Consider the following 24,268-nt stretch of genomic DNA (forward strand, 5'->3'; position numbering starts at 1 on the left):
ATGAATGCAAATGTATTTGAAAAGTGGTTTTCTGAATTTTTGAAAAAAATATCAGATAATTCTGTTATTGTAATGGACAATGCAAAAAAAGAAAATAAAGTTGCCTTACGATTACCACCAATTTATNGAGCTTTAGTTATAATAGGCTTTATTTTCAATTACCAGTTTAATTACACAATGGTTTAAATAAATGTTTCTTAAAATAAAGATACGTACTAGTAGGTATATAACCTGCAGAGATTTGCCATTATGCATCATCACCATCGCATCGTTTGTATGCAGATGTTGGACTGTTTTGATATTAGACAATTGTGTTTTTATGAGATAAATATTAAACACTATTTTACAAAATCTGAAATATGCTTACCGATTCATGAGTATAATACCAGAAATAAGCACAACTACACTGTACCTCACATATTAAAATCTATTGGTTAATAATTACTTCCTTATTATTTAATTATTACCAGTTGATCTTAAAACGATTAGACGTATTCCTATTTATTGAAACAAAAAAAAACCTTAAAAAAATATACCTAAGTACCTATATTTGATGTTAAAAACAATTCGTGATATTTTTTATTCTAGAAGCCATTAATTAGATAAGGCACAAATAAAAATTAGTTTATTATGAATATTTTGTATTTATTTTAATGTAGTTAGGTATAAATTAATTGTCTAAATAATTATTGTGATGTCATTTATTTCAACTAAATAACGCAATATTGTATTTTCCACGTTTGTTGTTCGAGTTTATTGTTGTTTTTCATGTTTTTATTGTTTTCTTGTAATTTTAACTTATTATTATTCACTTTTTAGATATCTACCATGTTTCAAGTTAATACGAAATTAATATAGGTATTCCATTTTTGTTTAGGAAGATTTCAGGATGTGTAGAAATACTTGCTTTTTCTCATTTACAGATAATAAAAGTAGGTACGTCATATACATATCAGCATTCGAAATCTTCACCATAGCATCTATTATTTTTGTCTGTTGTTGATTTAGTATTGATGTTACTGATGGGAATAGATTTTTTCCATTAACAAATTTCCATGGTGTAGATATTGCAAATATTATTAAATAAATCAGCATGTAACTAATAATTGCATTATCTATTCGATAATACATAATTATAATTTAGGTAGGTACTGTGTAGGTTCTTACCTTTTTTAATAACTTTAAGTAAACTCACAATAAACAATCAGTTATTTCCGTTCGAAAAAATTAAGTATAGACTTGAAAACACTTCCCAATTTTTCCTTACCTGCAAAAAACACAATCTCATGAGACGCACATGATGACGGCCTTTGGTANAAAAAAGAAAATAAAGTTGCCTTACGATTACCGCCAATTTATTGTGAATTAAACCTTATAGAATTGATTTGGGCACAGGTGAAGAATGAAGTGGCAAGCAAAAATAAAACATATAAATTGAAGGGCGTAAATGAACTACTAATAGAGGCTCTTAACAAACATAAACTGGAAAAAATGTGTAGAACATGTGTTTAAGGAAGAAGAAAAAATGGGAACACTTGACGAAATTATGGATGATCTCATTGAACCTTTAATCATATCAATTAATAATAGCGAGAGTGATATGGATACTGACTCATCAAATAATTCAGAAAATTGTTAAAGACAGGATTTGTCCCTCATTTTTACCAATAATATAAATTATAAAAACTTATTTTGTTACTTTGAACACCTGCAGATGATATATTACGAACGAAGTTCAGTTATCAGTCAATTATCCGGTAACTTAATAAACGTAGTTCGTAGAAGTGCAACAATTCCAAGTAACAAAAACACCATTGTATAATTACTCCAATGCTAAGTGTAAAAATGTGAATCAATAAAAAATTTTTTAAAAAGTGAAAACTGGAATCAATCATTTATATATGTTTGGTTTGTAGTATATTATTTCATTCATATTCAGATTTTCAATGTTATGTAGTAAGTACTTACCTACCTACTTTAAAAATTTATATATAAAAATTAAATAAACCTAGAATTAGATATTTATGCATTGCACATTATTTTGAGTAACCCCATTTAAAAGCAATGAAAGCTTATTGTACTCAAAATGAGGTTAAACACTTGCAGTGAGTATATACTTGATAATTTGATGCTATCTGGGGTAGTTTTTAGTAACTTTTGCAGTGTAAATCTGTCTTTGGCATTCATTCCTTTTAGTTTAAAAATAGACTATATCATTTAGGTAGGTACTGTGTAGGTTTTTATACCTTTTTTAATAACTTTAAGTAAACTCACAATAAACAATCAGTTATTTCCGTTCGAAAAAATTAAGTATAGACTTGAAAACACTTCCCAATTTTTCCTTACCTGCAAAAAACACAATCTCATGAGACGCACATGATGACGGCCTTTGGTAAAGAGATGTCTGTTATCGTTCTCGCTCTCTCCTGAGAGATGGAAGGGAGGTGCGTGAGAGAAAGGTGAAACTGCCTGATAAGTGGCAACGAACGAAAGTGGGAGGAGTGAAGGATTTCCAACTCCAATCCTTTATTCCATCCTCCAGTCCAAACGCGACAGCCAAAGTGGGTAGTCAGATGTTTGTGAATATTTCTCCTTTTATGATTACGACCGCTAGGGGTATCCAGAATAGTGATTTTTGTAAACATAGTACATTGCAGGAATAAAAATAGATTTTTTTGTGTGCCTTCGTGCATGTGACAATTAATAATTATTATTGTGGAAATAGTGTTTGAGATGTTAATCGTATTGTATCATTATAATTAGAAATTATGGCATATTAATAACATATTTGTAATCAAGAGACATACGAATTTGAAATCCAGTTACTAGAAAATGTAAGTACATAAGCGTGTAGTTATTACCGCGTGTTGCCATTCCCCACTCAGGCGCCAGAGAACCGTCATCCATCATGGTGAATGACGTCACGACTCGCTATTGGAGTTCTGTGAGTCACGTGGTTTGTTAATTGGCTGCTGTGGGCGTGTACAACGATCCCGAGAAAGAGAGACCAGATATAGTAGGGGAACAGAAAAAAGGACTGCTATGCAATAACGTAGTGCGTTATAAGTCCCCACCGTAAACTCTGGCAACTTATAGAGCTTTTGCCTTAGAGCTTCAGAAAAATTAATGATCATGAGTTCGTTTTTGATGAACCCCGTTTCTGGAACTTTACCGTCGAGTTATCAACAAGCTCAACATATATCAGCTGGTGTAGTTGTCGATCCAAAATTTCCTCCAACAGAAGAATACAGTCAAAATAGTTATATTCCGTCTCCTACGGAAAATTTTTTTGGCAACCACCATTTAAACCAACCACAACACCACCTTCAGTACGGCTACCATAATCATCACCAAGCCACTTCTTACGGATCAGCTGGAGTTCCCTTAACAAATTCAGGATATGGTTATGGTAATTATTATCACCATCAATTACATCATGCACCACCTATACACTCTCACCAAATTAGACCGCCCATTCAGATACATGACTCACAACAACCTTTGGTTAATTGTGCAAATCTGCCAAACAGTCACCCTCAACCGCCGGTTACTAGTTCCTCGAATATACTGCAGAATTTAGCGGACATTTCACCTAACGTTTCCCAGCCAAGTGATGTGAACTCTAGTGTGTGTAGTCCTGCCTCGGTGGGACATGGACAAGAATCGAGAGGTTCTCCACCTGGAGGACACTCTCAAGGACATTCTTTACAAGAATTAGGACTAAGGTTAGAAGATAATGTGTCGGACGAACAGGACGATGTCGACGACCACGGTAGTTCTACTAATAATGACGAGGATGACGACGACGATGAAAATGGAGACAGGCAAATATACCCATGGATGAAGAAGGTCCATGTGGCAGGAGCTTGTAAGTTTTTCCATAATATATATTTACATTTATTAGTATTTTTAACTAAGGTAACAAATTGTCAACACTTAAACCAAGTATTAGAATATAACACGTATTGTGAGATTATTAAAAAAAGAACACTTGTTATTTTATAAATGAGAAAGAACTGTTTCGAAAAAATTATATTTGCAAACTGTTTTTTTTATAAAAAGGATTCATTCCCTGCATTTATATTAAATTGCTATGCCTGAGTATAAATATTTTTTAAATAATAATAGAAATAATGGTGCCAAATTATATTACTCAGCGTGACACTGGAGTATTTGTTAGACATTATTATCCAATTCAAGTAATAGATTGTTAAATCTTTGTCCTTGTGACAGAGTCGCGTTAAACGTGGAGGCCCTTCGGAACTATGAAAATTAATGGCAGTCCATTTGTCTCACGCAACCGACAAACGGATTATTCCCTCAAATATTGAAGTGGCTCATTTTAATTCCCACTAAAAGGCTATAAACACATTAAACAGCCATTTGAACATCCCTGGTAACAATAGAATTCACAATATATCGATGTAAACAGTTTATGTCTTCGAGGCCACAGAGGTAGAGAGTTACAAATCGACGGCCATTATTTACAAATAAAAGATAATAAATTGGTGGTACTTAAAAGGTATTGTGTGGGATAAGAGCCTGGGTCAGAATAACTGATTGCGGTTGCATCTTCTTGCAGATAACCCTCTTTAAGTCGAGAATGTAACTTTCGTGATGCTTTGACTTTGTGTTTACGAATTTGACTTATTCTGGCCATTTTTCTTAATATAATGGTGTTAGAATACACTACAAAAAGTAATATTAAACACTTCTGAAAAGAACAGATTCTTTAGTAATTCCGTCTATTTGAAAAATTTCCAAAATTATCATTTGATGATTGTTCACATGACATTAATGATCGAAAGTTATCAGAATGTTTGTACATATATTATAGTCAATAACAAAAAGTAGCGTAATTAAAGCTTCTATCATCTCACGAAATGACTTAAATGTTTTTACAAAGGGTAGGTATACCTACCTACAGAGGGATATGCCAACCAACCCAGCATCCGTCGTACCTTATATCTATAAGAAATTACCTATACCTAATTTTATCAACTGTTATGAAGTCGTTCATTGAAAAAAAAATGCTATTTATAGGAAGGACGAACATAAATATTGTAGCGTCAAGACTATAGTGATTTTATTCCTCTGCATTGAAACAATAACCAATATTTTATACTTATTATAAAAACATGTAGGTTCTTCGGATGCGTTAGTTTTGTGGAGGTATAGCTTCCAAAATATAGTAAGCCTAAAGGGCTATATGTAAATATTACAATTAACTAACAAAAATTGGAAGCGGGTGAATATTTGTTATACTTATACAGGAATTTTATTAGCAGAGCTGAGGAATCACTTTGAATTACAGTCATTACCTACTAACACCATTTAAAATGCATGAGGTCGTATAATAATTTGAATGATATCCTAATGCAGATTCCTCACAGTTCTCAAGACTTTTTCATGAGTTATTTATATAAGTATCTCCATTTCTTTACATATAAACAATATATTTTTTTATATTCTACTTATTTAAAAGAAAGTATTCCAGAATATTCGTATTTTAAATAAAAATATCTGATACAGGAAATCCTATGAACTGGAATAAATGTATAAAGCTGACAAGATGTCAAAATTGGCTTCCTTCAAATTGAGTGTAAATAATAATTATAATATCAAATTAGAACTAAAAAATACTAGTGTTAAATATTCCCCATATCTTGATAATGTATCAGAAAATTAATATACCTAGATACCTATATAGTTATCTTGATCTACTATCTTTGTTGTCGAGAAGATATTACATTACCTAATTAAATTCGATAGGTACATAATTTTTTATATTGATGTAGAAATAAACATATTTCATTTTCTTCGAGATGTTCTCTTTTATTTTTTATGTCTAATTTATTTTATTTAATATATGTTGTGTTTTACTTTTTATATTCAATTCAATGTCTTCACTTTCATATTTCAATATTTTTTTAGTTGTTTTAAATAAGCTTCTGCTGGTATCCAGAAAATAAAGAATTTAATTAACTCTTAATATTTTTCTTCAAAGCGACGATTTGAAAACATAAAATTATAAAATACTAATCTGTAATAGTTGTAAAGATTAGACACTTCAATGGATTTAATTTTTCTTTCTTCTTTCTAATAAACATAGGTACAGTATGTAATATGTAATAACAATAAAGTATATATTCATTTACTGCATTGAGATATTGAATAATTTACCTAGAAGTCGTTAAATTGAATAATAATTTGGATATCGTAAAATTTACGGGATCAGTAGCACTGATACTAATTGCAAGATATTAGGCTCTCGATTACTGTTTTGATGAGTAAAGTAGTAATAATTATACTTATTTATCCACCTATAAAATCAACATAACAAATTTTGTACGTTAAGAAAACAGTATGTATTTCTGCGACTCTTTCTTTGTCGTTTAATCCCGAAACGAATAATAAAAAAAAATCATAAAAATGTAAATACAAATAAAATTTAGCGCAGCCATTTGGATACAAAAAATATAACTTCTAATGAGAACAAATGGATACAAATTGCTTAATTCTTGTTGAGAGAGATAAATATACCTATCAATACTTCACAATACCTAAATATTTTATGGGAATATGCATTTTGAACTTTATAGTGTATAATAGTTAAGTAGATTACATTTTAGAACAACCCTCTACAAATAATATCTAGTCACTTGAATAAAAGGTATCTGATCCTGATAAATTCCAAAAATTGTACCTGTAAAGTCTAAAAGAAACAATTGGATTTGGATAAATGTTTTTATTGTAGCGTATCTAATATAAACACGGTTTCGTATAGAATGTATAGATAATAAAAAAAATTGGCCACTTTAAGCAGTTTATGAAAAGGGATTATTAAAATTAAATATTTGAAACTCATCATGAATTTGCCAATTCTTCATATCAAATTTATCTTATTATTTTAATGAAAATCTAATATTGTTGATGCAAATATCAATAACCTAGATACCTACCTTTAATTTTAAATAATATTAAGTACAAAACGTATCTATTTGAATTAAATGATATTAGCTTATATGGAATGTTTGCATTCGATTTTTTATTTATCATCTATAGGTACCTCACTGGACTGCTCTCGATTCTGCAATAATTTTGCAAATTTGACAAAGGAATTAGCCAATAAATGTTGGATAGTACTTTAGACCAAAAATATTTAAATTACAATACAAAATTCGGACAGGAATTTGTTTTATTATAAATAAGTTTTAATTCAAAAAAATAAAGTTCTTTAATATGAAATTTTGCAATATTTTCTATTAATAAATTCAAAGACCATTCATATTCCGTTTCGCAATAATTTAACTAAACTACTAAATTCGGCTAATTTTTGTAGGCGTACACCTACGACGAATTACAATACACTAACTTAGTCAACATTTATATTTGTTGGTCTTGTAACACTTAGGCAATATACCTCTACTTTATTTAAGCTGAAAAGCATATACGGTTGCCTGTGGGTTTCTAAAATACGTATTTTTTTTACAAAATACACATTTGAATCTTGAAAAAAATTTAAAAAAAAGTTACAGATCCTCGAGTTCATACTATGTCGAATTCTAATTTTGTAATAATAAAACCGTCAAATTATTTCCGTCGGTGAAACACATATAGAGAATATGATATTTTTGTATTAATTTTTTTATGGCTAAAAATTCGCATTCGGAAATAACATAAGATAATTCCATTTTTCTTTAAATCTTTTTTATTGCGTGCTCTGTGCAATTAGTTATAGTTACTTAGAAAAACCTAATTCAGAAAATTAATCAAGTAGTTAAGTATTTACTGGCAGTGGTATCACAACCAATAAACTTTTGGTTTTACCAATTGATCAATCAATAGTTTAAATTCTTCATTTTAAGATTGATGTAAAAGCAATGTAAAATTAATGTTTTTCTTTTACTACCTGATAGGAACGAAGTCATAGAAACTAAATACTTATTAGGATATGTGGCTTCAATTATATACAAGCTTGTCATTTATATTTTGAACCTAGGAGAGGTTATAACAAGTACAAAATCATTTTGCATACCTACGAATGTTAAGTTTTTGGTATATTTTCATTACGTCTATTGTACTCATTAAAATAAACAGTTGAATGTCAATAAATTTATAAACAAAACAAATTCCAAATTTTTTAGATGAAGTACCTATCTTTTATATCTTCACTCGTTCGGAAGTGCCGGTGACTTGGAAGTGCCTTTGGAAATGAGGCGATTTCAAACTTTAGTTTTTTTTGAAATATTTAAATTTAAAATATAATTAAACAGAATTTGATCAAAATCACTAAATTGTGGAATTGACTTGTGTGAAATCTAAAGTGTCCTTCAGTTAAGCCATTTGCTTTATTAAGGACCGGAAAATTACGAAAACAGAATTAGTTTATTTAGAAAAACCTCTTTTCTATAATATTGCAGTTAATTATTATTAACTATAGGATTTTAACACTGTGTCAAAATTAATCACGCATCTACAAGTATTTTTGTGGGAAAATAATTAATTTTAAATCTACATCAACAATAAACTTTTATGCATCAAAATGTTTACATAAGATGCAGATGTAGACATAACAACAATTCCAAAATATATTGGCTCTGATATTTATATTTAATTAATATAAAATAGATAACTCTTTTCATGATTTTTATTAATACCTATACCTACATATATTTGTATTTAGATATGTAGTTAAATATTTTCCTAGGATTTATTTCAATGGAATATAGTGGTCATAGAAAACAAATGGACATTTAAGCAAATTTTCTTGAAAATTTCTGTAAAAATGAATACAGAAAAATCTTACGTATTTATTTTCGAGGTAAATAAATTTTATACCTGTTCATAATTCATAGCAATTATAGTGTTTCCGTATGAAAAGAATTACCACAGGCATTGACGTTACATGTTGTGGTTACATTACGGTTTTATCCGTTACTGCAGTACAATTAACAGGTGTATTCGTTTCAAAATGACTTTTAAAAATGGATATTACATACAATATACCTCCAGAGGAATATTAAAAATGAAACCTAATTTATCAATGACAGTTTAAAAAAAATTATGAAGTTATATGTTCGTTTTGAAAATAAAATTAATTACTTGACTATAACGGTTTAAGTTTAATTTTTTAATTCAAGAATATTAGCCAGTACATAATTAAGATATTTTGTATTCCGATTTTATTCTACTAAATATTGACACAATTTGTGAAAATAACGTCCTCGTATTTTCATATTTTATTTCGTATATAATTTGGGTTTATATTATTTTAGAATGAAATTTTTGTTGTAATACGAATTTTATCTGACATCTGACAAAGGACAATTAAAGTTTAGTTGTTAATTAGAACTTTTAAAATCAAATATCTAAATCAGTATTAAGTTACTACCATGAATTTTGAGCGGTTTACTAGCCGAACTTCGCTCCCTGGAAACACAGCTTTATAGCTATAATTTTTTCGAGTATCTACAGCTTAATTTTGCTTGAACAGCTTGAATGTTCCCTTTTTCTTAAAAAAATGAGTGGTACTTAATTAAACTAGAAAGTAGTGTAGACTGTTATGATTTATCATTGTTGAGTAGACGTTCTGTCATTATACAGGGTGTCCCTGAAAAATATGGACAACGCTTGACCACAGGTTCCTTGGATGAAAATAAGACCTTTTAGCCTAACTTACACAAAAATGCACGCCTACTGAGATATAGCCTTCTAAATATAGAACAGATAACCTAGTTTTTTTTCAAATAATTTGAAAATATTTTTTCTTAGACACTTCAAATTTGGTACACTTATTTTTTTATGTAAGGGCAAGGTAAATATAGAATTTGGTGAGAATACATATACAGGATGTTCTCTTTCTAGGGCGCCAATGACGACAGAATTTGTTTTTTAAAAATAAGCATTAATTTAGAATATTTTGTTGCCCTTACAAAATTTTGATATCGTTTATGGAATTCGAGTAAAATTGGCATTTTTTACACATTACATAAGTAATATAAAATTAGTTTAATATAAATAAAATAGTCTAGTACGAGGTGGCATATAACAAAGAAACAAATTCATANAGTTATGATTTATCATTGTTGAGTAGACGTTTTGTCATTATACAGGGTGTCCCTGAAAAGGATGGACAACGCTTGACCACAGGTTCCTTGGATGAAAATAAGACCATTTAGCCTAACTTACACAAAAATGCACGCCTACTGAGATATAGCCTTCTAAATATAGAACAGATAACCTAGTTTTTTTTTCAAATAATTTGAAAACAATTTTTCTTAGAAATATCAAATTTGGTACACTTATTTTTTTATGTAAGGGCAAGGTAAATATAGAATTTGGTGAGAATGCATATACAGGATGTTCTCTTTCTAGGGCCTGTGCGTCACTGGCTATCCCGTAACTTTTTTGTGTGTGCGCCAATGACGACAGAATTTGTTTTTTAAAAATAAGCATTAATTTAAAAGATTTTGTTGCCCTTACAAAATTTTGATATCGTTTATGGAATTCGGGTAAAATTGGCATAAAAGTAATATAAAATTAGTTTAAGATAAATAAAATAGTCTAGTACGAGGTGGCATATAACAAAGAAACAAATTCATAGCATTAATTAAAAGGTTCAGTGTTAAGCTAGCTGTTAGCTAGGTATATAGGTACTATTCGAAAGAAGTCGCATAAAAAATGTGACCAAAAAACCTAATAATTGGTAATGATTTCACTACAATCTAAAATAAGTTGTCTTCAGAAAATTCAGTATCAGTAATGTAAATAAAATAAAGTAAAAAGTTTTCAGATTTACCTCAAGTTTGGAGAAAACCAGTTGTTAAAATTTAAAGTTTCAAAATTTTTTAAATTAAATGATCGTTTAGAATTAAGCTAGGTTGATAACTTGAGTACCTACTTGATTACCTTAGGGTAAGCCCGGATTGTTATCTCATTTTTTAAATTTGTTCTACTGAACTTCGCCTTTCGTACCATGGATAGTAAATGCAGATAAACATTCTATAGAATTGGCTTCTTAAGAATCTTAAGTTTTATCTTCTCATTCACATTTAGTCTAAAATTTCTATAATTGGAAAATTACTGCAAAGATTAATAACACTTAGTATTGAATCTATAATTTATATTAGTTGTTTTATTAAATTTACGTATTATGGCATACCTACTCATAACCTAACAAAAAACGAAAAAGCAGTCAGGACTTCGTATCAAATACCTGGAGTCAGTAATGCCCAATGTGAACGTGGATATCATGGAAGTCGATAAAAAACAACACTTAAGAACACCGACAATGAGATCAAAGCAATAATGCTCTTTCCGCTAGGCATATATCACAAATTTTAATAGTTTGTGTTTAATATGTAATAGGTATATTTAATTAAAAATATTAGCTTAATTCTATTTTTAAAGAAACTGCTTCATTAGGTAATTCTTAAAATACAGAAATATATTAGATAATGAATTCTTGTCCTGTCTTTGAATTTCATCCAGATTCAAAATGGTTAGGAATAAAAATGATTTTATTATTTGATCGTTTCAATTTTTATAACTTAGATTTGGATAGTTGTTACTTGTTCGTATAGTTCTTCCGAAGTCAGTTGAACATGCATAAAAAACCGAGCAATCAAATTTGATGAGTTTCATGGGCGTCCCTAAAAAAGTTTTGTGCTAAATGTAGAAAATTATAATAATTTGTTTATAATGTGTACAAAATTTCTATTATATGTTCATTTGACCAACAACATATTTTATGTATTTATGTCCTCAAACAATTTTATTATATTGATGGTAAATTTCGTTTTGTTCCATTTCAAAAGGTCTACAAAATGCCATGTTGTGATAGTATTAGTAAACAAAATATCCCTCTTATTTCTCCCTTTCGCAATTGTAATATGAGTGATTAATAGAAGGGTGCCTATAATAAATTTGAATTATCTGAATCACACCAAATTTCGCATTACCGCACTGCACTGCTAGGCGACTAGTCGACAACTGAATTTTGACAACACAATGGACCAGAAAAACAGTGCGCATTGCTCTTTGCCCGCACGCTCATTCTTCAACTGACAATGAGTGTATACATTTCTACCACCTGCACTTTTCGTTCGACCAGATCTGTATAGATCTGTATATCTGGCTAAATAAATGTGGGAAGAAGTTTTTCAAATATTTCAATGCCAAGTTGCTGCTTAGCGACCGAGCCTGGTACATACCTTGAGGCTATTGGTTCTTCAATTGACTTCGGAAAAACTATAGCATATATTTCTTTTAATTTTGATATATTAAATTATTGTCTGCAGACTTCTTTCTTTAGCTTTTCTAGATTTTTGGTGTTAAAAATAGAAATAATTTGGCAATTTAATTGAAAAAAATAACTTCAATTAGTGTAGTCCCTTTAAAACAAATTTAAGAGGTAATTACTAATGCCCTAAGCTTCTTTAATTAAAAAAAGATAATGATCTTTGAAAAGAACATTGGCGTCCAAATTAATCCAAATAAATAGAAAGGTTTTATTTATATAACAGAAAATTGAAAAGGCAATGACACTGCAATGTAAATTTAAACATGTCTATTTCATATTTATTTAAGTACAAGTTTTAATAGATTACTTGTATAAAGGTGTTTCATCACGATTAGTACTTACTGTAATGACAGGTCAATCGAGTGAGTATGATGTGACCACTTAAGAAAGTCCTTGGAAAAGATTTGCCAAATATATGATAATTGAAACTTGTTTTGGTCATAGTTTTGGAATCATTTGTAAAGATTAATTTATTTTTTATATGCAAGGTGTTTCATAATTCGAGACGAAAATTTAAGGAAAAGAGGTGATATTCTGGTTAAAAAATACAAAACTAAAATTTTTACCTGTAGATGTAGAAATTTGTTTCGGAGGTATTAAACGTCAAAGGATCCGCATATGATCAATGTTTAACTTTAATAAATAATAGCAAGCCATAAAAAAAATAAGTGAAGTGACAGAAAAAGGAGGAATATGTAGATATTATTTTTATGTGTGGCTTTTGTGACGTTGCAAGACAGTACAAGGTGTAAGAAGTTTGACTGCAATTACTTCAGCTTGAGATAGAGTAATCATAGATGAACAAAAAAGTTGTATATTACAGGGACTTAAGATTAGTTTTCAAAATATAGCGAGTATGAAACAACAGCGCTTAACCTGCTGATGCACACTACGTGTACAGGCGGCAGACTTGTCCTACGGAAAAAATTTAAGCAGCTATTATTGTGAAACATTTAGTAAATTTCAAAACAATTGTTTTCCAATTTTTAAATAAATAAATAAAATAAAATGTGTCTATTTTGTAGTACGGAGATAGTGTTGTGCTCGAATTTTAGTAATTATGAATCTTTTAAAACAGAGACTTTACTTTTAATCAAATTACGTATTTGAAAAATATGTAATTAAAGTACCCAAAGATTCACGTCGTCCAAATAATCATACGTATTAAAAATAATTGAGGTCCTTACCAAAATGCAAAATTTTTAAACGCAAGTACAAAATAAATTACAACATATGCTCAAATTGCCCACCACCATTTTCGATGCACGGAAAACATCTCAAGAAAAGGAAACAGTGGTACTCAAAAGACACTCCGACACGGTCGAATCCAGATACCAACTGAATTGCGTATTGCTGGTTGCTGGACACCTTAGTACCCCGTGTTAATCCAAAACCAGCCAATCCCCAATTTTGGGACGCATATATTTTTACACGTACCTGTAGTAATATTGTAGAAAACTTTATTTTAGTTGCATGTAGGGTTAAATCTAAGCTGGAATTATGGATATTTTTCAATAGATGGCGCGCAGGCTTAAAAAGTTAACATAAAACATATGCTCAAAGTAAATAATTTTTAACGTATAGGTTATGGTCACTACCTTCCCAATTTTTAATGAATGTGTTTTCTAAATTATACAAGTTGTGCCAAAAATATAGTGAACAAAGGTGTCGTTTTAAGATATATCATAAAAAGAATTCGACTTTTGTTATTATCGACTCGAAAATAGTAGTTTTTCATTGTGTCCCATTTTTGGGACGTTGGCTGAAAGCAATATGAGTGTTAAAAAATTTTTGACCGTGAAAGAAATAGAACAATTATTTGAGGATAATGAATTTTTCTACGATTTGGAAAATGTTGACGTAGCAATAATACCTCCAGACCCAGATATCCTGACAGATACAGAAGATATTGAGGAAAATGATCTAGAATACGAAGAAGTGGGCGATGTTGCAGGCACTCTGGAGTTGTTCGCAGATCCCGCTGAAGAGTCTGAATTGAGTAGTGATGATGAACCATTGTCCAGAAAAAATGTAGATTATCTAAAAATACTGATAACAATGTGATAAATGTTCCAGATAATATTCCAGGGCCATCATCAGAAAAGTGCTACAAAGCCAAAAAGTCAGTTTCACAGGCACGAACAAAAAAAAGTCAACAGATTGAAAAAACACCGAAGTGGACAAACAATCAAGTGAAATACACTAAGACTAATGATTTGTCAGAAAATAATTTTGGAAATGTTTCAATGGCGTTACATGGAAAAACAGCACTAGAAATTTTTGAGGTATTGTTTGAGGGCGTTTTTGACTATATAGTGCTACAGAGTATTTTATATGCAAATCAGCAAAATAATCCAAATTTTTTGCTTACGACAGATGAATTGAAATGTTTTTTTGGGATATTATTGTTTAGCGGTTATCATAAGTTGCCTCAGGAAGACATGTATTGGCAGCAAGCCCCTGATGCGGGAATACCGTTAGTGTATAGCTCTATGCCTAGAAGACGATACAAAGAAATAAAAAAATATATTCACCTGGCGGACAATTCACAAATTGATAAAAGTGGCAAATTTTTCAAACTGCGACCTTATTTTGACAAACTAAAGCAAAACTATTTGAAATTTGGCGTAGTTCATGCCCATTTGGCCATAGATGGTGCGATATTATGGACGACATTCAGCTAAAATGTTTATGCGCGGAAAGCCAATAAAATTTGGGTATAAACTTTGGTGTTTGTGTAGTTCCTCAGGTTATTTATACAACTTCGAACCTTACTGTGGAAAAACAGATGAAGTAGAAGGTCCTTTGGGTTCTCGTGTAATAACCAACCTAATTTCTTCTATACCTGCTGACCAGTATGACAAGCATGAACTGTTTTTTGATAATTTTTTTACCAGTCACAAAATAATGTGCTATCTGAGGGACAAAAAATTCAAAGCTACCGGAACCGTTAGAGAAACTCGAACAGGAAAGTGTCCGTTGATGGCTTCAAAGCAAATGGCGAAACAAAAAGAACGAGGATCTTTTGATCACCGATTTGATGAAGCAAATGAAATCTTGATTATAAAATGGAATGATAATAAACCAGTCTCACTTGCCACTAACTATAGCTTTATTGAACCTTTAGGCCAAGCCAAGCGTTATTCGCGTAAAGACAAAAAACAGATTCAAATACCTATTCCTAAACTTGTGCAAGAATATAATACGCACATGGGAGGTGTAGACATGCTGGATAAACAAGTATCCCTCTACAGAACCAGGATTCGGTCCAAAAAATGGTGGTGGCCTTTATTTACACAAATGTTAGACATATCTGTCGTAAACACTTGGAGGCTTTACCAGATTGTCAATCCCGACAAAAAAGTTACACTTTTGGACATTCGTAGGAAAATTGCGGTAGCTTACCTTTCCAAAACAACGCATTCAGCACCAAAAAGGCCAGGTCCACAAAAAGCCACGCTTCTAGGAGGACGAGTAAGCATAGATGTAAGATTTGATCAAATTGGTCACTTGGTTGTTCCAATAAAAACACAACGAAGATGTGCTTTGTGTGGGAAGAAAACTACAAGAATTTGTTGTAAGTGTGATGTACCACTGCATGATTTATGTTTTGCGCCTTTTCACTCCAAATAACCTGTTTTTTATATATTTACATTTTTTTTAAATGCATATTTATTTTTATTTTTCTAGAATATATTATCTGTATCCAACCATTGTCCCAAAAATGGGACGGCATTTTTCTAAATAGTTATCAAAAAAAGTGCACTGATATGTATGAATATATTTTTAATAAAGTGCTATTAGTAAATTGTGGTGAATAATTTCAGTTTTTTCNATTACTTCAGCTTGAGATAGAGTAATCATAGATGAACAAAAAAGTTGTATATTACAGGGACTTAAGATTAGTTTTCAAAATATAGCGAGTATGAATATTGGTGAGTTTCATCACAACGTGACAACAGCGCTTAACCTGCTGATGCACATCACGTGTACAGGCGGCAGACTTATCCTACGGAAAAAATGTAAGCAGCTATTATTGTGAAACATTTAGTAAATTTCAAAACAATTGTTTTCCAATTTTTAAATAAATAAATAAAATAAAATGGGTCTATTTTGTAGTACGAAGATAGTGTTGTGCTCGAATTTTAGTAATTATGAATCTTTTAAAACAGAGACTTAACTTTTAATCAAATTACGTATTTGAAAAATATGTAATTAAAGTACCCAAAGATTCACGTCGTCCAAATAATCATACATATTAAAAATAATTGAGGTCCTTACCAAAATGCAAAATTTAGTAATTTTTAAACGCACAAGTACAAAATAAATTACAACATATGCTCAAAATGCCCACCACCATTTTCGATGCACGGAAAACATCTCAAGAAAAGGAAACAGTGGTACGCAAAAGACACTCCGACACGGTCGAATCCAGATACCAACTGAATTGCGTATTGCTGGTTGCTGGACACCTTAGTACCCCGTGTTAATAAACCGCCGCCCCGTTGTCATATTGCCCGATACGAATTTTAACGAATTTTAAATTTATAACAACGCTAATGTCCAAAAAAGTGATAAACATTGTATTTTCTATGCACGCAGTTATATTCCTTAATTTATCGAACTTTTGTACATGAAGTTGGAAATTTTGATAACTTTTTTCTCGGAAATGATTGAGTTTAGGACCCATGTCATATAAGGCTTTTTTGTTTATTTTAATGTATTCTATCGTCTGTTAAAATTAAAGCAGTTAATCTTCTAACGCTATGTGTAACATAATTTTGTAATTCTAAGTTAGATAATCTATTGTTGCCTGGTATATATCAATAGTAAATTTATTCACATGAATGGTTCAAAATATACAGCCTAAATAAATTTTATTGAAAATTAAAATATTGCCATGTATGCTAATAATTCTGACCCAGATCTATTTAAATGGTTACTCCGTTCTCCCAAGTTGCCCACAGTAAGTACAATTTGTCACGAAACACCTTGTGGCTATATCTTCAATATTTTAAGTAGGTAACGCGTAATGTGATCCTGGAAATTTAATTTGATGCTTCGTATCACCAACGCTAGCTCATAGTACTACTTTTGTCGAACATAATGAGGAAGTAGCAAACACAATAAATTTAAAGGCGCGTGCAGATGAATGCGGTAGGTTGGAATAGACTTACAAATTACTTCTTAAGTTGATGTAATTTAGAGTTATGGAGGCCCATAAATTTTCCCAAAACGTAAGGCTTGCTTCTGTCTGAAACTCTATACCTCCGGTGTAACTGGAGACAGACTAATCTTTTAGAAATCCTGTTAATTTTTATTGCTGCCATTAACATTATCACCTGGAAGGAATGTTGTTCGGATACGTGTTTAATAATAAGTTTTTGTTTTCCAGCACCCATATTGAGAAACTGATAAATTATTACTTGTGTTAGATAACATTTGTTACTATGTTCTAAGTATATTTTAAAGTTATTAATTTTCTCAAGTATTTATTAATATTAGAGAAAATCTGGGTGTAGAATGGGGGTAAATGTTTTACTACTGCTTTTAGTGGAGGTGTCAAAAATTAAGCAAGGAAATTTAAGAATATTTTGTTCTTTTGCGTTCATGTACAGAAAAGATACATAACAGTTTAGAATCTAAAAGTTAAAAGCATTATTTATAATAATATTAACACAACAACACAGATATTAATATATGTAATATAAGATAATAAATAATAATTTTAGAAAAGAGACAAAACAGAGGGATTTTAACAAAGTAATAAAATATGTTTGAATATGTTTAAAATACGGTACGTCAAAAAGAGTTTTATTTAATTTAATTTAAAAAGAAGACAAAAAGAAACTTAATATGAACGTATGAAAAGTGACCCGTTTCCGAAATACGGAGTATTAAAGTTTTCCTAAAAAAAACTGAGTTTGTATTTTCTAAACGAGTTGACCATATTAAATTAAATTTGATGCAAGATAAGTCTACATGATTTGATTATAGCGATAATAAATGAGATACTTCCCTAATTCTGGAACGGAGATTTAGGGATATCGTCATCTTGTTTTCTTGAGCAGTACTAAACTTTACCAGAAGTAGGTACAGTCCGTACAATATTTGTTAATACAGAATTCCAAGAAATCCAATAAAGTTCTGTTATCGGAATTACTGTAACTATTTACCGCGGTAGTGGCATACGAGTACCTTGAAATTTTTCGCCAATGTCTTTCTACCTCGGGTGTCAAATTCGATTAATTCCAAGAAAGTGACGTAGGGGTCTTCTTGGAATTCTATCTCAACACATATCATAAGGATTGTAGTAGGATTTTCAGAACAAACGAGACAAATTACATAAGAAAGGTACTTTTATCTGTTGTCAGTAAGAGAGAAAATTATAAAATGTGATTTTAAAACCGTTCTTAACGGTATGCCCATAACGCCACAAAATGTAATGATGACAAATTAAATGACAAAATTAAATTTTTATCTTGATAAAACATTTATTAGTATCGTCGGAATGTAATATGTCCATCCTGTGGCATAAGAACTTGATTAATTTCGAGAATATGGACAACATTTTTGATTAATTCTAAGTAAAACCAATTGTTAAGTTGCTTACTAGACTTCGAGTAAAAAGAGTTGCTTATTCCAAATTTGAAAAATAAAATGTTCTATATTTAAAATAATACTATACCTACCTATTACCTACCTTTTTTGTAAACTGTACATATATGGACTTTTTCAATCTTTTAAGGAATCAAATTTATTTCGAAATTTTAGAAGCAAGTTAAACAATATTATTTCTTTATCATATTTCGTTTTTGAGTGGTAGACTATTCCAAACAATGATGTTTATTTTTTGCTTAATACTTATATTATATAGATTTATTTTTTTTCTGTTCCTATATTAGCATTAACTTCAAAATGATTCCCAGTGGCGCTGATATTAGTCAAGTAAAATGTTACGTTTTATTTTAAGAGTTTTTGCCCTAAAAAAATAAAAAATAATTGATAAAAATACATAAAACACACCGCAGAAATGAGATAAGATGATAAGTATTTTTATCTTCATCTTCTGATTGAAAAAATGTCACTGTTACATAGACTGTCGTGAGGCCACTTACTGTCGCATATGTATTTGAGTTGAAGAATAAATTGCAAGTTTTGTTAGCTTATAACGAATATTAGCTTGATTTGATGACATATCGATTAAGCAATTTTATCTAAGCATTGATGAACATAATCAGTTAAGAAAACAACAAATGTCCATATGGTACACTCAACGCGGCTTTCTACAGCCGTTTCGTAAAATTAAGTCACGAAAAGTTAAAAGGAGTCACGAAGGAATCTGAACTATTTCATATTTTGTACAGACAATTTATGATAACTCTGGATTTTTTTACATGGAACGACTATGACTATGTGCTTTTAGTCACATAATTCAGTTGCTTGCAAAGATAAAAATATATTAGATCTGAAACAATATCAATTACATTTTCACTATTGCCATCCAAACAGCAATATTGTCGTCATATATACATAATTAAATTAATTTGCAATACACTAAATATTTATAAACATTTATCTACATAGAAATAATTATTTGCAGTAGAGCATTTAGTAGAAATAAACGGATATATTTAAAAAAATAATTTTACTTTCATTAGCACCACAGAGAAGGTAGCAACCTCTTCAGAGATTTTAGGAGCAATAGAAATGAAATATCACATCATTTTAACTGATTTTATTTCTATTTTCAATGTGCTTATTTTTTTAATTTTTAAATTAATTTTTTCTATTAATAATTTAAAGCATATCAAACCAACGTTAGTTATAGTTTTCAAATTTAGCTTATCAAGCTCAATTGTGTAGTATTAACACATAGTCGTAATACTGAGACATTTTTTGCATTGGAAATTTGAATTACTTTGAACGGCTGAAAGCAAGGTAATCTTGAGTAGGTACATAAATAATTGTACCTACTGAGTTATGGTATGTTCTTAAAATCTCAAATAATAAATATAGAACTTAACATGGCAATCGGACATCAATCAAAGCCTATGACTGGTTTTTCCAAATTGTATTTTCAATCAAAACATTCACCTTAATTTGCTGTTACTTATTTATTTTTTCGCTCTTTAAGATACCTACTTAATAATGTTTTATGTTGTGCCCACATTTTGTTTTTTATAAATCACTTTCAAAATAAACCTATACTTATTAATTATATAAAAACATAATTTAGTAGCGGTCACTGCCATCACATAAAAACAACATAGGTATGTATGTACTTCATCTAACAATAGGATTGCGGGTATCTAAACCTGTTTAAGTATACCTAAACAAAAATAAAAGAAAATTAAAAGTGATGAGTTTAGTTCTAACAAAAGTATATAAATATTTGTTTTTCTGTTAAATAAAATACAAGTAGTAAAATGGAGTAGTTTTGTGTTCTTTTCGAATACATTTTTTTATAGGTACATGAAACACTAGTCTTTTCGAAATTTTATTTCTTGTTGAAATCTATGAATACAGCGCGCTTTAAAGTACCTAAGTAATTAAAAAGATATTCCCAATTTTATTTTGCTGACATTAGCAGACATGTACCTAACTTTAAAATACAGGCATTTTCTGTGCGAATTAAAACTCTATTTTTATACTCTAAACTCCATTTTTAAACTCTATTGTAATAATGTTTCATAATGCTATGGTTCTTTAAAAAATACTGTGATAGTTAATCTTTTACTACTGAAAAATAATAGCAAACTTAATCTTTAGAATTTAAGGTAACAACTCCATTATCTTCTAAAGCTTTGGCTCTTTTTAAAAAAATTGTCATAATACGTTATTTGTTCACAATATATATCTACCTAAAAATACAGTAGCTTATCGTAGTAACATTTTAATTATACCTGTGTGTATATTTTGTGAATTCTTTGACATTATATTGGCCCTTATAAAATAATAACCGTAATAATTATTCCGCATAAGATGTATTAACTTTAAACTAGTCATACGCAATAAACTCACTATAAAAAGTACCTTGGATCTTAACTAGAATGAAATCAATTCGTGGTAGTCTAAATATATGATTGTAAATGACTTCTAAGTATCTGCGGGTTAATGGTCTACAGACAGACGGGACCGTTTGTATTGTTTGCTATAATGGCCAAAATAAAATTGGTAACAATAAGTTTCCCTAAAATTTTATTTTGGATTAGAAACATAAAAGTATATATAATATTTTCGTCGATTTATCACTTTCTTTAATCATCATTTATCCTAAGTTTTCCAATACTTATTAATTATTAAATGTTAATATTTTAAATTAACCTTACAAGGAAGTTAAACTGTTTTTGTTACCTATTTATTATAGGTCAGGCGATTACCTGATTTTACAAGATTACCTACTTTATGTTGTTTTCGTGTTTGTTTTTTTATTAAATATAAATGAGTACAACAGATGACAATGAGAATAACATTTATAATTACACATGGTTGGGTTGATTTCTGTAAAATATCTTTGCAACCAAACAACCACCCCAAAAGATGATGCTTCTAATTTTGTATGCAGTAAAAACTAACTTTTTGCAGCAATTCAATATCTATCCAAAAATTTAAAGCTAAAAAAATTAAGCTAAAGGTTTAGATACTGCTTACTATTTTTAGAATTATTCTAAATGTGTCCTCTGTTGACACAGTTAACCTCGTCAGAGTTAAGTTCAATTTTAACTAAAGTAGATTGCTCATATTCAACATTCACATCCCTCCTTAAGTGAGAAGGATATATTACTAAACAATGTAAATATAAAATATAATAAATAAAAGTAATGACACTTTCACAACCATCATTTTAAAAATTTACAGTGGTTGAAAACAAGGTATTAAACAATTCATTAGCAACTTTAATCTATGCAATAGAGGTACGCCAACTGATCATTTAACCCCAAGGTGGAGTTTTGAAAAGAACTTCAAGATAGTAGGGTAAAGTCGGGTATATACTTTCCCCAATAACTCTAATGATTTCTCCAAATTGAATGAAAATTTAAACTAAGATGTCATATGTTTCTATCAAAATGCACAATGAAAAACTTATGCAAGTACTAGGAGTTTAGAATAATGAGTTTTTTTAAAAAAGGTTGCAAATGGTACAATTTATCCAACTGGTTTGTGAAATTGAACCACGCGGGTCTTTAAATTGTACCATACCAAAATGCACTACATTTCCGGTCTCAGTGGAACAGATGAGTAAAACAAAATATCCTAATAAATAAAATAGATGTCTTGTAATAAAATTATAAAACAATGCCTTACCGGCCCTCTCCTTCTCTTTGTTAAATTTATGGGGTATGGCATTCTTTTCAGCAAACTGGAAGGACGTTTTTCGAATGTTTTTGACATAAAAGCCATAAAAGCATTCCTCCATTTTCAGAATTTGATTTTCCTGCTCGATTCCTGCGCTGAATACGGTTAACCGCCCCAACGATTTAGTTCCTTTTGTATTGTCTGCAGATCTCATTCAGTCCAAATTTCCCAGTTTTATACTTTCTTATTGCTGTTTTCATATCTTGTTCTGACCACTGGCAATATTTGATGCCCTTGCGGGGCATGCCTGAAAAACATGAGTTTGGTAAATTCTACCGGTACAATTTAACCAACCATGTGGTGGTATAAATTACGGAACCGACATGATTAACACAAATTGTTTTATTTATTCATAGAAAGTTAAAAAAGTTTCAATCGCCTAAAGTCTTGTAAAATGACCGTTAATTATGAAAAATGCACCTCCAACTACCAGAAAGCCATTATTTTGATACAAAAGCTTATCTTAGATTGTATAATACCTATTGCGTAACCACGTTTTCAGGATAACTTTTACGGGAGACCGGCGCGGCGGTTACAGATCTTGAACGGTTATTGTTTTGACACTAAGAGGTGTCAAACAAGCGAATTAGATGGCTCTAGAATTTTGCTATTTAATAAATATTGAAGTATTTAAAAACCGGTACAGTATACCCGACTTTAGCCTAATACCAGAAAGAGAGTAGGAAAACGGGCACTCTATTAAAGCCAATCTTTTAAAATGAATATAGACCCCTTTGGTCGAGGCTGAAATATATGAGAATGATGGTTTTAGGTCCCTTTTGGTCTTGAAGGTGACGGCCATTGAATACTGTGCAACAGAGTTAATAGTCAGGAACGCCAAAAACTGACGAATTATTATTTACTCCGATAGTCAGGCAGCGCTAAAAGCAATCAGCTCGTACCAGATCAAACTCAGATTTGGAATTGTTTAAATACTTTGACAAGGCTAGAAAATCAGAACGATGTGCCTCTAGTTTGGATACTGGGGCATGAGGGACATTGAGACAATGAGAAGGTTGATAAATTAGCCAGGGCAAGCTCATCTACAGCGATACAGGGGCTGTATTAAGTTATTAAGATACTCATGTAGAAATGAGCCAAAGATACGACTCAAAATTGGTAGCTAAAATACCAATAGACAGACGATGCAACTACGAAACCAACGTTTCTGATCAAGAACTCAAGGGAATGAAAGACTAGTAAAGATGGGGTATCTATATTGATAAGAAGAGAAGAACGGGAAACTGTAGCTACGTGAGTGCTATCAGAGCTATTAGAAGCTTAAAGTTCACTTCGTACCACATCTATAATCCATAAAATTAAAAGCAAAAATCCCAATATCTATATATTCTCATAATAAGTACTTAGTTAAATTTATATAAAATACTAAAATGAGCAGCATGCCGTCTTGTACTGTAATTTCTCCCTTTTGTTTAAAATAGTTTTTCCAAAAATTTTTATATTATTTCTATCCTATCCAGCTTCGAATTTGAGATATGAAGGTTGGCAGCATAAGCATTATACAACAAGGAAACACATTATTTAACATATTATTTTTGACAATTCTCGCATACGGCATATTGCATATGGGACTTTTATTTATTA

The 24,268-nt window shown here is 30.3% G+C and overlaps 1 protein-coding gene across 1 annotated transcript in view; it reads left to right on the plus strand.

The window, feature by feature from the left end:
- Positions 1-3,126: 3,126 nt before the first annotated feature.
- Positions 3,127-24,268, plus strand: part of LOC108904425 (homeobox protein Hox-C4) — a 63,790-nt gene continuing 42,648 nt past the window's right edge. Inside the window, exon 1 of the mRNA XM_018706977.1 lies at positions 3,127-3,868. Coding sequence (XP_018562493.1) covers positions 3,127-3,868 — 742 coding nt within the window. The remainder of the gene's footprint in view (positions 3,869-24,268) is intronic.

The sequence above is a fragment of the Anoplophora glabripennis genome, unplaced genomic scaffold (genome assembly GCF_000390285.2).
Source record: "Anoplophora glabripennis isolate ALB-LARVAE unplaced genomic scaffold, Agla_2.0 scaffold65, whole genome shotgun sequence".
NCBI classification, from domain to species: Eukaryota; Metazoa; Arthropoda; class Insecta; order Coleoptera; family Cerambycidae; genus Anoplophora; species Anoplophora glabripennis.